The sequence below is a fragment of the Homalodisca vitripennis genome, chromosome X (genome assembly GCF_021130785.1).
Source record: "Homalodisca vitripennis isolate AUS2020 chromosome X, UT_GWSS_2.1, whole genome shotgun sequence".
NCBI lineage: Eukaryota > Metazoa > Arthropoda > Insecta > Hemiptera > Cicadellidae > Homalodisca > Homalodisca vitripennis.
In genome coordinates, this window is record NC_060215.1 from 128,917,347 (window position 1) to 128,934,794 (window position 17,448).

The window sequence follows — 17,448 nt, forward strand, 5'->3', positions numbered from 1 at the left end:
AAAATAAACCGGTCGATGTTGGTGATCACATTTAACTACTGATTCAACAATGAACAAGAAGAACTTATTGGGTATCTGAGTTTTTAGTTCAAGGTTTGTAAGGCTTGAGTAATTTACGTGAACATTTTACAAATTTCTGAGATTCATGCCGCCCTGTTAGAAGGAAATAATCGAATTGGCACTGTCACCCATTAACCGTTGGACTATTCTGCTATACGTATTGGCAAGATTGCAATCGTCGATTGCTTTGGCAAGCCATCTTAAAATAGTTACAAATCTGTTATGACCCTCACACACTATGTCGTTTAATAACGTCAAGGAAGTTTTTATAATCATTTATAACGTATTTTTTGGATGCAATATATTTAATGTTTAATTAATTAATTATTTAAGGCATTTTTAATTTAGGCAGGTAAGTTTATTTAAGGAAACGTACATATTTCGTAAGTAATGACGTTAGAGTTCATCAAGTTTTAAATGGCGATTTTATTGTCTCACGATGGTACAAATGTCGTGAATTCGTTATACACGCACCACTTACCTATCAATTTTGGAAATTCGTAATTTCATTTGGTGTTTAACGGTAGTTTCAACGACAAAATCACATAAATATCGTAATTTAAATTTAGCACGGCAAACCACTTGTCCTGAAACTCGTAAAAAAGTAAATAAAGAAAATTTATTCTTTAATTCTAGTTTAACTACCTGGGAAATAAATACAAAAAGCATATTGCTAGAGTTGTACCTAAGAATTAAACTTTAATAATAGATTTTTATACTATTACGTAACAGAGCCAAACTATGTTCCGCTGTTGCCTATTATTTGTGTGTATTATGAAATTTTGGAAACGTTTAATCGAGAGTATATATAAACTTATTGCCTAACGGTTGTATAACACTAATTGTTTATTTGTCCATTTGCTATGCTTATTTTTGGGGCACGGTTGATGGTACTTTGATGGATAGTACTTTGAAACATAATTTATCAGTTGGAAATATTATATGCAGTGTGTATCATATTTGTGGTTTTGTTTTTCTAGGTGGACCTCCGCCACGTGGATGAGGTTAAGGACTCAAACATAGTAGAGATAGGTGTCGACCTCTCCGAGTTCTACACGTCGGTGGAGTGGGACATCCTGGAGGTTCCAGCAGTAAGGTAAGAGGAGAATTACCACTGGCCCTCACAGCCTATGATAGTTACGCCATAAAATATTGCTAAGAATGAAGGTTCAGAGAGATTTATAAAGTTTCTAATCTAGAAGCTCAAAGCTAAATTGCCCTTGCATAATCAATTAGTTGGGTTTTATTGAACTTTATAGATAAAAACCCGTAAAAATCGCTAGCCACGCTACTTTTGGTGGAGGAAATTAGACGATAATTAAACTGAAAGCGATCGTTACATAACCAAGAATTATATCAGTATTATGGAGAACCTCAGTAGATTTTATTACTTTAAAATATGGTTCATTTAACATTTATTCTTCTTAAAACATGTTCGGTTCACATTGACAACTAAGGATTAATGTTATGTTTATATAACAGGAATGTTACTCATAGTGCAATGACGTTACTCCCATTAGAATAATCTTTATTGCGCTGAAACCCCTTTAATGAAAAAAGAGTTAGTTTATCACAGTGACTGCAACACTTCTGTTCAGTTTAATCAAAAAACCGCTCTTACATCAATAACAGCCCTAAAGGTGAAAATCGAATAACAGTTTAAAAGACCATTAACCCTTTGTCCAGACTATCCTCTATTATCTCAGTGACTTTTGTATAGTTTTGTGCTCGTGAGCTAGAAGTTCTGAAATGAAATAATGAGAATTTATTTCTAAAGATAAACCTTTGTATGTAATAAAAATAGGTCAATCGTTTGAAAAGATCTGCATTATTACAATTTTATTACATTTTAAACTATTTTGTAAATGCATTCTGGCTTGGAATACTACTTTAATAACTAACACATATCTTTACAATGCTAGATAAATAATAGTGGAATATTCGTACAGTCTTTTTTATTACTCTATAATTCTCAAATGTTTAAGAACACATTCCCTACCATAGTTTACTGTATGTTGTAAACTAAACTTGACATATAACATGGTTTACTACATTATGATTATACAGTATAATCCTACATGGTTGTGATAAAATATAAGCTAGCAAATTCGCTCACGAAGTATAAATGGTAGTGTATGGTGTGCTTGTGATACTAGATAATGATACACATGGTGGGCAATGTAGTAAATTTATATAAAACTGATAGTGTTAATGTGTAAGAGTATTTACCACATATAGAGTAATTTTGACATGCCATCATGTTTACTACCGGTCACGGATAATTTGTGTTTGTGCTCTAAATACTTGACACTTGGCCGATTGGGCAATGCTGACATTAACATTTATTTATTACAGCTATTATAATACCGGTAAAGTTTAAGTTACCACTTTCAATACCAAATTGTATTTATTTATTTCCCTTTAACAGTCAGAAACCAATTTACATTTATAAACTTATGATAAGACGACTAAATAATACTTAAAAGAAAAGGTCCAAACCAAACGTGTAACTGGACTCTAAATTAAATCTAAACTAGGCTCTAGACTCTAGGCATAAATAATAAATGTATAAATTAGAATAAATATTAGTGATAGCAGTACATAATAAATGGGAAAATATTCAACTTAAATACATGACTGTATAAGATGTGACATTATATGAATAAATAAAAAAGATAAATAATCACAGAACAAATAAACTATATACAAATAAAACTAAAACTAAACTATAAATGAATAATAAGAGCAAAAATACTAATTGCTGATAGTGGTAAATACAAACTGAGAAAATATTTAACTTAAATACATGTACATTACTGTATAAGATGTGACATGAATAAATAAAATAATAAATAATAACAGTGCAAATAAACTATACAAAAATAAATAACAATGGAAAAAAAGACTTTAAATGAATAACAAAAGACGTTTTGGGATTTCCAATCTGATTTCTTCCTCATGTGGATAATTATCATATGGTTGACACGCATAAATCAGGAATCACAACGATAATGTTTTGTACCAACTCCATGCACACTATCTATTAAATATACACTTAATAAAACAAAAATCCTAATTATTAAACCGAACTATGAAATACAGGTCACAAAACGACTGCACTGATCGACGAACCACTGAGAACTGACTAGTGACCAATAACAAATTACGGTCGTCACGACAGAAACAAGATGGCGGTAAAGCAGGAAACGGTAGTGACCCTTATTTATTTATTTCCAACGGACACACTCCATTTTTACATTCAAGATCCATAATTCAAGATCAATAATTACAACTTAACCTAAACAAAAAAGTTTCCTCAACTAAACATGTGAAAGACTGAAAGGAAATATTATACTCTATTGCAAGGCATGATATATGCTAGAATAAATACGTATATAAATGTTTTAAAACTATAACAATACCATAATGAAAGAACGCAACAATAAATAAACTATAACAATAGAGATAACATAATAACAGAAATAACTTAATAACAGTAATAACAGAAAAAACATAATAAACTATAAAATAATATAACAGGGATATTCATAACAGTGTTTCAAAACAGCAGACAACATACCCCCCCTTCTATATTATTGGTTTATTCTAGACGAACTTCTCATAACCAAACTGTGACTCTGCATCGGTTAATTAAAAGTGTCTAATATGTATGATATTTTAGGATTCCATATTCGCTTATTTTTCAGAAATAGTAACCAAATAATATGTACCTGATGAAGATATAAAATCGCAGATCTCGAAACTTAGTGTTACAGATTTCTTGTATCATTTAACAATGGAAAATGACTGAAAAATCCCGTTTCCTTCAGAACCATTTTTGACGTCAAAACACTTTTTAAATAAAATATTATTATATTTTATTACAGCTATGATATGTTGTCATGGAACGTTAATCACACACAACAACTGTAATGGTTTTATCGACATATAATCTACCACATTCGCTTCTAAAGTTCACAGTGCTCTGTTGTTTACTTGTAGACCTAATTACAATCTCTGAGCCGTTTCGTAGTTAACATTTTAATATTGTGTGCGACAGCTCTAGTAGTGTAGGGATATAACTGTTTACCATTTATTTTGTTCTCTTAGGACAATAACTTATAAATTACCTCCAGTCGTATAAATACCTTTGCGCTGCTTCCGGAGTGACAGGATATTCTGGATGGGTAAGGTTAGAGGTAGTGGCCGCCTCTTATCGAGATCCATGAGGAAGAATTTAGGAAACTAATCTCAAGTCATGTCCACTCGAAAGAAGGGACAACCCTGAATCAGCCTCTCCAGTAAAATCAGAAAGGAGGTGTACACCATTATGTTGAGGCTAGAAAGAACCTTTAACACTTAGGGAACGAACCTTACCAACTCCAACAGTTATCTCCCTCAGTAGACTAGACGTACCGAATTACCCTTGCGCCCCAGAATCTCGACATTCGCGTTTAGTGATGTGCCGTTCCTGGACATCCATAAGGTTGCCCAGATTTAAGTGACACATCGGTTTTTTCTGTGCTCAGTGTTAGGTTCAACTGGAAGGTATAAACCAGCCAGAAGTGAACCCTGCTGGGTCAACTGTTTCCCATACCTACGGTAATGTTGATATGTTATATTCCTCACTATTAGTATTGTTAGTATTGATAAAGCTGTTAGTGTTGACAAACCTGTTATTATTGACTAAGTTGATTACTTTGACGTTCATTGTTTCATGTTAGCTCTTAGTAATAGACATTGGGCCGCTCGGCGTCTAAATTTTAATATTGTATACAATTGCTAGAGGAGTGGTAAATTGGTTACTATAGTTATGGTAGTGTTGTGATAAACACATCAAATTTGCTTTAACGTGATGTACATTAATAGTGGGTATCGCTTTTATTGTCAAATACAGTTTCACAGTTGGTAGCTTAAATATTAATATTGGATACAACACCTTGGTGTTCACATATAACAATCTTTTTATAATGCTTATAATACTTTTGGTATATATCAGTGTTTAATATAGCTGTATATAATGTTTTTGGTTTTATTATATTATTTTTTGACTCTTTTCACATTTATTATCATACACTCTTCTTAATAATCAAACTTAAAAAATTATCTTTTGAAAATGTATATTTGTATTGATTAATCTGTTCTAATGCCTTTGCAAGAGATAAATGAAGAACTGGAAATGTAATCCCCAGTGGAAGTGGTGAATCTGTCAATTCAAATTTGTTTGACGTCAGTCCATACAACTCTTTTCAAGTTAATCCATTCAGTTTATATTTACCCTTTTTAATTATCTTCTTTTTAACTGATTTTTTTTATCCATGCCTCATAATAATCTATAACAATATATGGGCACTTAACATCATACTTCTTAGGTTTTATAACAGATTTTATACAAAATTAGTTTTAATATTTCCTAAACTGAGTAACCAATATAAATAGGCTATTAAACATATTATTTTTTTTATTTTTTTTTGGAAATTACAATACCATTTGAAAAAAACAGCTTTAAAGCACTTAACGTCCCTTTCAATGCTTTCTTCATCGTACATTCTTCATTTTCTAGTTTAATGCCATACTAAACACTTGTTATCAATTTTCAGACAACAATATTGTTTATATACATAATACTATTTATAAAATATGACCAATATTATTTATACATTACATGCTATTGAATGCTATGTTTATTATTCAATTCTCATATTTAGAGTAACATTAAGTTATCATTCGTTTGTAACTTTGATGCAATTCAATAATTAAAAATAATTAATAATAAAGAATTAATTAATTGAGAAAAGCATTTAAAGGGACGTTAAGTGCTTTAAAGCTGTTTTTTTTTCAAGTGGTATTGTAATTTTATATGTAACACTAATTTAGGTTTATAATTATAATAATTTCAATGTATGCTTATAGCTTTCAAAATATAAAGTTTATAAATGTCTCTTCTTAAAATAAATTCAATAAGCAGCTTAATGACCTTTTACCAAATCAGTCAATGAACTATACAAAAAAGTACTTATATGCTTTGTGATTGTAATGTGTATTTATTATACACGTGTTTTTATTACTATTAAAAGATATTTAACAATCAACAAACTAGAACAATTTCATAGACTTCCTCGGTCACCAGTCACTCACACTATTAACATAAATTAAGTTAAAAAATAATCATAACACTACATGTTCTCAGTATTATTAATACACTTAATGAATTCTACTCAGCTTGGTTAGTAATAGATAATTGTATATATTGTACCATGTTTCTAGGTTTAAAAAATATTAGTTACTTACTTCACGTAGCCGAGCCATTGAAGATATGTGCAGCTGTCTGAACGGCATTGTTGATCTTGGAATCCAGGAATCTGTGAATCCCATGAGAGGGTAGCATTGGAGATGACTATTGAATTGGAATTCATTGCACTCACATGTCGGATTTTCGCTTTGTCGCAACAGCACAGTATGTCTCGGCTGCTATGTCTAATATAAAATATTATATCGTATAAGGAAATAAAGTTAATTTCTTGTATACAAAATATACATGTGAAATATTGCTGAAACCCTTGTAGTGTCAAGTTTTTGTTGGGAATTAGAAATTTACACAAAATGCCTTGCTCGCTTTAATGAAAACAGTGGATTATGTGAGTATAGAGTATTTTATATCTTAAAGTATCATACCTCTTTAAAGATCCTGAGTTCGGGTTGTATCCTGTGTATAGTATTGATTGATTGGTTGCATTTATTTTCAAAATTTACATACAGAGATAAAATACTTAAAAAATATCTTTATAGGAAATTATGCCTATATGGGCATCAGCCTATGTTTGGGGAAACGAGTATGGAAATACTCGTTTATTATTTGACGACAGTGATCCCACAGTGTCGTCAATAAAACCGTTATTTTTTAAATTGCCATCCAAATTTTCTGGGAAGGTTAAATTCCATAGTAACACAAACAGCAATTCATTCATCAAATTCCTAAAATTAAAAGGAAAAAGTTCTTCTTGAAACACTAAGTGCTGTTGTTTGTTTTCAGACATGAAAAGTTTTACACATGTTGCGACGAACCCTACCTGGACATCACGTTCAACATCACGATGAGACGGAAGACCCTCTTCTACACTGTAAACCTTATAATTCCCTGCATGGGGATCTCCTTTCTCACCGTTCTCGTATTCTACCTGCCTTCTGACAGTGGGGAGAAGGTCAGCATACTCAGTTTACTAATTTTCTTATACATACCAATATAGGCCTATATCACTTTATTCGCAAATGTTTTTCCTCTTGGTCTTGTATAGTTTGTAAAAATATGTTTGTTATTTCAAATTACATTTTTAATTACAACTAGTAATTTTAACACATTACGTGGCTATGGTAGGAAGGGTTGATTAAATTTAATTTTTGAGTTTAGCTCCAGGTCACTTTTTTCATTGCAGCTTCTGGTATCTGACAGTGTCTCAGATTTGGCTCCTTAAATATGGAGTCATGTTCGTCTGAAGAGATTCAAAGAATCGACATCAGATGTCACAACTGTGTATCTGATGAGACAATGAGAATAGCACTTCACCTATTTATAGGTATCTATAATGTCGAAACGATGTAAATGTTTCGTTTTGAGCTTTATTGTCGTCGACTTTCTTTGAATAACTTCAGATAAACATAACTCAAGATTTCAGGAGTCAAGTTTGAAACGGCGACAGGTACCAGACGCTGCAATAAAAATGAAGGTGAATTGGAGCTAAAATCAAAATTCAATAGTTATTTTAAACTATATTGTAGCTATATAGATAATCGTAGTTATTGAATCTTAATTTTTTTCTAAATACAAGACACACTGAAAATTTAAAGATATTTTCAAACCAATTTTTTCACAAACAAAATACACCTCAACTAGCTATAATTGTATTGACATCTTCACGTTAAATCTCAATCCAGCATTCTGAAAAAGAAAAATATACGGTCATTAAATCCATACACACTTTATACAAGCTTTATAAAAATGATGGAAATTTAACCTTGTAATGTAGACAGATCTTGGGTTTGAACCCCCGGTAAAACTTTTTATAAATTAATAATCTAGAAATAAAACTCGTACGAGTAGACACAGTTGCTAATGTTTTACTGAATTTTTCTTCGAAAACATTGTGCACTCTTTAAACAGAGCAATAAAAATTGTATTCACGAAATTGTATGCCTCTCATCACGTTTCATGGATAATTCCTTACTCTGACTCGGCAATTCATGCCAACTACAATCACTAAGAGGGTTCTTATACTCTGGACATGTTTGCAACCCTTTATGATAATGTTTTAAGCAAAGAAAATAGATCAATAGATATGTAATAGAAAATAATGGTGAACAATTCTATACTCTCTGTCTCAAATTGTATTCAAAACCCATTGATTCATAAGACAATTTCTTTTACGTCAAATGTGCACAAATATGGACAGCTACAATTTTCACAATTTATAATGTCACAATTGTGAAGTCAGCGAAGCGGTTTGTTCTTCACTGTTGTATGCCGCTGGATCATCACATAGTTTGACGTTAACATCGGAATTACGGCTAAAAATGGTACTAAAGTTTGCTTGAAAAAATATGCACCGCAAAACAGGATTACTTATGTGTTGTTCATCTTAATTTTCATATATTCAATACTTATTTTATTTAAGTTTAAAATCTTATATGATTAGTCGAACGTAGAATATATTTTTTTAATAGTTTTTGAATTCCAATTTATGTTTAGGTGGTTAAAGAAGCTTATTCACAAACAAAAATATTCTATAAATAATCTAAAACTTTTACTAAAAATAATCTAGTCCTTGAAATTTCACATTCAAAACATCAAACTGTCGTCTGAGGGTGTTATAAATACTTGAATACGTGTTTCTAATGAACTGTCTTGATGCAACCTAGTAGTATTCGTAGTCGTAGTAGTCGAACCCGGATATTTTACCGTAGTTTATCTCTGACATGCTTAATCAAAAGCTACTCCAATACTGACTGGCATGTTATGTACGCCTAAGTATTGTTGAACGACGAGTTCCATTTGCTTTAGTTAGGTCGTTTTCAATCTCTTAAGCAGCTTAAAAGCAAAATAAAATGTAAACATTTATCTTTTATGTGCATGGTGGATCTCTAGCGACAAGCAAAAGAGCCTAAAACTCCTTTTTCATAACTTTTTTTGCAAAATAGTATCCTTTATCTTGTGGTATGCATTATTTCACCAAATAGTTTTTTTCCTATGGTTAATTCATGCTTCTCTGTTTCTGAGCAGTCAGCAATTGGTCTCAGTGTTGTTGTTTTCCTCTAGGTTACTTTGTAATTTGACGTAAAAACAGCACAATTAGGTGGCAGCATCCCAAAGATCTGTAATTCAAAACTTATATTTATAGCTTAGGGAACCAGTGAACAATCCGTCTCAGTGTTGTTGTTTTCCTCTAGGTTACTTTGTAATTTGACGTAAAAACAGCACAATTAGGTGGCAGCATCCCAAGGATCTGTAATTCAAAACTTATATTTATAGCTTAGGGAACCAGTGAACAATCCGTCTCAGTGTTGTTGTTTTCCTCTAGGTTACTTTGTAATTTGACGTAAAAACAGCACAATTAGGTGGCAGCATCCCAAGGATCTGTAATTCAAAACTTATATTTATAGCTTAGGGAACCAGTGAACAATCCGTCTCAGTGTTGTTGTTTTCCTCTAGGTTACTTTGTAATTTGACGTAAAAACAGCACAATTAGGTGGCAGCATCCCAAGGATCTGTAATTCAAAACTTATATTTATAGCTTAGGGAACCAGTGAACAATCCGTCTCAGTGTTGTTGTTTTCCTCTAGGTTACTTTGTAATTTGACGTAAAAACAGCACAATTAGGTGGCAGCATCCCAAGGATCTGTAATTCAAAACTTATATTTATAGCTTAGGGAACCAGTGAACAATCCGTCTCTGTGTTGTTGTTTTCCTCTAGGTTACTTTGTAATTTGACGTAAAAACAGCACAATTAGGTGGCAGCATCCCAAAGATCTGTAATTCAAAACTTATATTTATAGCTTAGGGAACCAGTGAACAATCCGTCTCAGTGTTGTTGTTTTCCTCTAGGTTACTTTGTAATTTGACGTAAAAACAGCACAATTAGGTGGCAGCATCCCAAGGATCTGTAATTCAAAACTTATATTTATAGCTTAGGGAACCAGTGAACAATCCGTCTCTGTGTTGTCGTTTCCTTCTAGCTCCCTTTGTAGTTTGACGTAAGAAAACGGCAAGTCTCTTGCCAGTAACATCGCAAAGATGTGTATATCAAAACTTATATTTATAGCTTAAGTAAGCAGTGAAAAATTCGCCTCTGTATTGCAGTTTCTCTCTAGCTCAGATTGTAGTTTGACGTAAGAAAACAGCAGAGCTCTGGCCAGCAGCATCACAAATATTTGTATGTCAAAACTTATATTTTATAGCTTGGAGAGCTAGTGAACAATCCGTCTCTGTGTTGTCGTTTCCTTCTAGCTCACTTTGTAGTTTGACGTCAGAAAGCAGCACAACTCTGGCCAGCAGCATCACAACGATCTGTACGTCAAAACATTATATTTATAGCTTAGGGAGCCAGACAATAATTCGTCCCTGTGTTATTTCCCTCTAGCTCACGTCGCATTGTGACGTAAAAAACAACTCCAGCCAAGACCGCTACAAACTGCGGTTGTTAAAACTTATCTTTATAACTCTAGGAGTCAATGTTTCATTCCACTTTGTACGAGTATTGTTGTACGTGTCTAGTTCACTTCATAGTATGCCAGAAAAAGAGAATATGTTTGGCCATCAACGCTTCAATATTGCTTCTGTCAGAAAGTATATGTCCTCAGAAAACTAGAAAATCATCGTATGTATAGTTGTTACTTCATGTTTATAGTTCACCTTGGAGTTACTTGATTAAACAACACAACTCCACAGTACTGATTTTGTTTTCACTCAAAATTAGAAATTGAAACGGTATAAAATAATCTTTCTTAAAAAAATAATTAACTCACTTCCTATAATTTATTTTTATTGATTTTTGACATATTAACTAACAACTACTAAAATTTACGTCAGTAATAAGAAAAAATATATTGACTTGGTATGGCATTAGTAGTCATAAATAAATGAAGTTAAACTTATCAATATGTCGCACACAAGCGATATTCTCCTCTTGGTATTTTATGTTTTATCCATTACCTTATACATTTCGTATAAATGTATTTGCAGATAACTTTATTTTTATTAAGAATCTTGTACTCAAATTCAAACTGATACAAATTTTTACTGTCTAACCGAATTTAAATTCTTATATACTACTAATGCTAGATAAATCATTTTAATGTGGAAACATTATTTTTATTTTATTGACAAGCGATATTACTTGAAAATTGTTTTCGAATGCACTTATAAAAGAATGCTTAAACACCATTGCACTTATAGTAAAATTGTTTTCATACCTTTTATTTTAAAATTATTGTTCGACTAGTATATTTTCTTCATTTAACTTTGACAATTTTTAATTACTGCCACTTGGAAACAGAAAAGAACATGAAGTGCAATAATTTGGTTTAATGTAAAACTCAATATGGTGAAGGTTGCTGCCGATTTTCGTACATTTAAATTAAACCGTTCCTCATAAAATGAGATAATAATATTTCCAAAATCATACATAGAGAGAGACAACTATTGAACTAAGCTATATAGGACACGTATTATTTGTTAGTTTTTTCCTACTGAACAACGTGGTAAAGTTTTATCCAAGAGGTTGCGTGACACTCTGCATAATTTATATAAAATCTTAATTCATATTTACTATGTTCAGGTAAGCCTGTCCATTTCCATTCTACTGTCGCTCACTGTGTTCTTCCTGCTACTGGCTGAGATCATTCCTCCTACGTCTCTCGTAGTCCCTCTGCTCGGCAAGTTCGTTCTGTTCACCATGATTCTCGATACGTTCAGGTAAGCCTCTCCATTTCAATTCTACTGTCGATCACTGTGTTTTTCCTGCTACTGGCTGAGATCATACCTCCTACGTCTCTCGTAGTCCCTCTGCTCGGCAAGTTCGTTCTGTTCACCATGAATCTAGATGGATACGTTCAGGTAAGCCTCTCCATTTCCATTCTACTGTCGCTCACTATGTTCTTCCTCCTACTGGCTGAGATCATACCTCCTACGTCTCTCGTAGTCCCTCTGCTCGGCAAGTTCGTTCTGTTCACCATGATTCTTGATACGTTCAGGTAAGCCTCTCCATTTCAATTCTACTGTCGATCACTGTGTTCTTCCTGCTACTGGCTGAGATCATACCTTCTACGTCTCTCGTAGTCCCTCTGCTCGGCAAGTTCGTTCTGTTCACCATGATTCTGGATGGATACGTTCAGGTAAGCCTGACCATTTCCATTCTACTGTCGATCACTGTGTTCTTCCTGCTACTGGCTGAGATCATACCTCCTACGTCTCTCGTAGTCCCTCTGCTCGGCAAGTTCGTTCTGTTCACCATGATTCTGGATGGATACGTTCAGGTAAGCCTGACCATTTCCATTCTACTGTCGATCACTGTGTTCTTCCTCCTACTAGCTGAGATCATTCCTCCTACGTCTCTCGTAGTCCCTCTGCTCGGCAAGTTCGTTCTGTTCACCATGATTCTGGATACGTTCACTCATTCAAGTAGGGAGTTGCAGTTACCCCAACTCATATCTATACGCTCAAGTTGTTGTTGAACGATATATTGCTAATTATGATAGTCACGAGACGGTCTTGCACTAAGTACTATTTTTAAATTAAAGTGATATTCTTCTAGACTAAGAGCTATTCTACTATTCATGTGTTTATTTTCTAACGAGTTAATAAACTCCTATAAGTAATTTTGGGTAAAAGAATGTTCTCTAGCAAATTATATGATGTTTTCATATAGAACCACATTAACACACGTAAATTTTAGCAAAGTACATACATTTTTATCACACTCTTTATTTTCATTGAACATGCTACCTTAGTTCATTTCTGTTAATTCACCGAAATATTGTGCATTAAATCCAAAACCTACATACTGGTGTTATAAATTATATTATTTGTATTATTTTACAGATTATAATTGTTTGTGAAGAAAACTGTTTTTATAGCAATTTTATTTGTTAAAATGGTTTTTTTTTAATCGCAATGAATTCATAAGTACAATTTCCGTTAATACGGGTTTTTTACATTACTGGCGAAATATATTTTTTAATCTGTCGCTATTTCTTGTATTTAAAAACAATTATTTCTTGAAAAGTATTTTAATAATTTTTTTTTTAATTTGTCACTCTTAACCAAACATATTAAAGATTATTAATAAATGAAAATATGAAATTATTTTCTAAATTTTTAAAATTTGTTTTTGTTAGGTGAAACCGATGCCTTTTGCATTCTTATTCTACCCCTGCAGCATTCTACTCCATAACAAATTAGAATGTGATAGCATATTGAATACCTCAGAAATTAGGTTGTGCTATATTAGGCAATAACTAACTAAGATTTTCACAGTTTTCAGAAAAGGTAATGATGCATTTTTTTCTTAGTTTATCAAACTTTTCTACTACTAGGCACTAAGCAACATGAAAGAGCCACAGTACCTAAGCGAAAAGCTCTCGTTTCGTAGGGAGGCTTCTCAGCCTAGCACCCGTCAAGATGTAGAGCTTCACTTTCCTAAAGTGAGGCTTGAAGTCGGGGGAAGAGGTTTTCATACGTTGACCCCAAGCCATTTAATGACCTACCCTTACAGGTCAAAAATATTGTATCTCTTGTTTATTGTAAAAGGCAACTGCAAGTGGTATTAACGAAAACGTACATTTATACGTTACTGTTATATAGTTGCTGTAGTTATTTTAATTCCTTTATTTTTTTATTAGTTTGAGGAGAGTTGGTTTGAAATGCAGTTGTTCAAATTCAAATACGTTTTAAGTGATGCAGTGTTATTTATTCATTCAAATTAGCTTTTATTTTGTCATGTTCAACTCTGGTCTAATATTATAATATTTGATTTTGTACATTTTCTGTATTATATATTCTCACAAATGATTGTATTAAATTTCGTATGTATGCTATTCTTTATTCATAAGTTTTACTGTTATACAGAAAACAATACTAAAGCTGTTTTGTTTCCTTTGTCATTATTTCTTAAAATTTATTTGAATTATGTTTGTATAGTTATTACTCTTGTTCCAAAATATTTTAGATTATTATTAAATTATATGAAATGATTTCCTAAATTTAAACATTTCATTTTATAAGGTAAGACTTTATCACTTTTTCATCCTCATCCTGCCACTACTCCAGGTCACTAGCCTATCAGAGAGTCTTATCAAACAGAATGAAGAGGAGATTCGATACAGGAAAAGGTCTACAGTACTGATAAAAGGTTCAAAGGTCTTGGCAGGATTTCAACCTGCGCCATAACTTAGCCCCAAAGACATATTAGACTACTCGGTGATCGGATTTCCAAAAATATCTATTCTATAAGATCGTCAGTTCAAATTTAAGATATTAATGCATCATCTAAAGAATGTATTGCATTTGCAATTTATTGACAAGAGAAGCATATTTCCTATTATAAGATATTACATATATTTTTAGTAGGATATTGGATAGAATCTTAATTTTAAAAATTAGTGATCTTTTACTAATATTAATAGTAAATAAACTCTTAAAAACATGACAATAGTTTTGTATTCTTTATTTGAAATCCTCATTACAGTTAACAAAAACTCGAAAATTTTTCAATTTTTCGTTCCATTTTTCTCCAACATTAAAAAAAAGTATTTCACAAGTCGTACACCTAAAATATAAAGGATAAAAGAAGTTATGTTAATTGAAGGATGATAGTAAATAATATATAATTCCCAAACTTCAAAATCAAAACCAATTACATTTATTCAAACTTTTAATTTTTGAACTGTATAACTTGTTTTGTATATATTTAACTTCATTATACATTTAAATACATCAATGAACTAAACAAAAGACATGAATTTAATTGTGGTTAATAATCAAAAACTCTTTGTAAAACACAGCGTTCTATTAAAAATAAATTAGAATTTCGCATAGAAGTCTGCATTACTTTTCATTAGCCATCAAAATATACAAGATTAAGTATACAAATTAATATATATAGGGCAATGAAAATATGCCCAGATGTGTTCTAACATCTGATGTAGAAGACACATACCATTTCATGAACTAAATGTTTGAATTCTGTCATAACGTTTACGATGGAAGCTGTATGACAACCTCGTCTCTTGTCATTAAATAAAACTTATCATGGAAAGCTTTAAACAAATTCATAGATTATTTTTTAATTATAGTTGTTAACAAATTTATATTTTACATGTTCATTTAAATGATTTTTTATGTCTACTTAAATAAATATTTTTTTATTATATGTTATAATTTAATAAATTTTTTGTTTTTTAAAACGTGCGAATATGGCCACTTGATTTCTTGTTAGCTTCTGTGAATTTTGTTTCTATAAATACCACAAGGATATTTTTTTCTATAAAGAGAGAGGCTAATCCTCTTGTAAGCCTTCTTCTGCCCGCCCTTGTGAGCCGCTGACCTGTGCGTGAATACTATAAAACAGAATAAGGGGGAGATTAGATTAGGTAGATGTTACTGATAATAAGTGCTAAGGTCTTAGATAAGACCAAGTTCGCTCGGGTATCTGTTAAGTTTATGGTATTTCTAAAAGTATGTTATAAGCACTGTATATCTATCTACTCATGCATGTGTTGCAGAGCATAATAATTGTAAAAACACGTTTATTAATCAAATATTTGTATAGACAAGAATTACAGTAATATGGAAAACACACAGTCAAATGTATGTTATAAAATGTATGTGGATGTGTGGTTGCATCACACATATATTATACATTATACATGTAAGAGTAGAAAATTTTAAGTTATGTGCTTGGAGAATAGGTGAACAATTATATTGTAAAATAGAAAAACGCATATCTATTTTAAGTATGGAAGAGTTCATAGTAATATTTTAAGCACTCTGCAATATTCATAAGGAAGTTTATCCAAGTTGACATTGGCTGGCATTGTGATAAAATAACATGGAAAGAATGAGAGAAAGTGGAAAGCATAGACTGAAAAGTTAACGGGCAGTCCACTAGAAATCGTGAAAGGTGAAAGTGTTTCAGGTAAAAATTAAATGAGCAGAGTCGGTGAATATAAACGGTTAAAAATTCTTTCCATGTTGAGTTCAAGTGTGTGAACGCATGAGGTCTGCAGAGTTATTAATTATGCTTAAATATTATACTTAAGCAGGTTCCATATTGTATCAACATTATATTACTTTTTTTATCTGTAAATTTCAAATGAGATTTAGGCTTCGAGTAATGGGTTTGTGAAACTGCATGTTAAAACTACACTGCAAATTAAATTACACTAAGTGTCAGTAACGGAATTGAGTTCTTAATGAAGAGAATATCATTGATTTTCTGAAGTAAAAGCCAAACAATTTATTGTTGGGTGACTATTTAGGTGTACCAATTCACAATCGAGGCTTCTATTAAAATATTAATCATCGCACTCTAAGTAAATTTTGATTCTGTATTGAAATTTATTCCTAATACTTACAGAACAAATGTATGTATTTATTTATAATTCAATTGAGGGGTTAGCTGGACTGTTTTTCATGAGATACAGTCTTGAAAATACGTATCAGATAAAATACTGCCTAAAAGGTACTGATTAAAAAAAAAATGTTAGTGATTTTATATGTTTGGCTTCACAGATTGACAGTATAAGTTTTTTTACAGCATTTGCGTGACGGTGGTGGTCCTGAACGTACACTTCCGGTCGCCCCAGACTCACACGATGGCCCCGTGGGTCAAGAGAGTGTTCATCCACATACTGCCCCGTCTGCTCGTCATGCGGAGGCCGCACTACCAGATAGACAAACGCAGGTATTGCGGATAGAGTATCTTACTGTACTTGAACACAAAGGAGGAATTCCTAATAGTAGTTCTTTGTCTGATACAATCCTCCATCAGACGCTTTCCTTGTAATGAAACTCACATTCTGGTAGTCTCAAAACAAAGATATAAAAACAAAATTTTTACCACACATATTAATTAAAAATAAGTTCAAAAAGAAAACATTTTGACACGATTGTTTATTGGTAAATATTTTAGTATATGTATAATTTTAATGTCATACTGTCTGCTAAACACAACCTTTTGTTACTTTATTCAATTCCGGCTGTATTTAGATCTAATACAGTTTTATGTACATTTTGCTCACTTTTCTTGCGTATAATACACTAAATGTAATTGTGAAGTACTCAAGGCATACATTAAAAATAGCAGCAAAATGTGGCAGATTTTGGCTCGTCAACACCCA

At 32.0% G+C, this 17,448-nt stretch overlaps 1 protein-coding gene across 1 annotated transcript in view; it reads left to right on the forward strand.

Moving 5' to 3' along the window:
* The window catches only part of LOC124369859 (acetylcholine receptor subunit alpha-like), a 374,793-nt gene that overhangs the window by 331,206 nt on the left and 26,139 nt on the right, over nt 1–17,448 (forward strand). The window contains exons 9-12 of the mRNA XM_046827988.1: nt 1,041–1,156; nt 7,094–7,262; nt 11,889–12,025; nt 16,866–17,012. Of these exons, the coding sequence (XP_046683944.1) occupies nt 1,041–1,156; nt 7,094–7,262; nt 11,889–12,025; nt 16,866–17,012 (569 nt within the window). The remainder of the gene's footprint in view (nt 1–1,040; nt 1,157–7,093; nt 7,263–11,888; nt 12,026–16,865; nt 17,013–17,448) is intronic.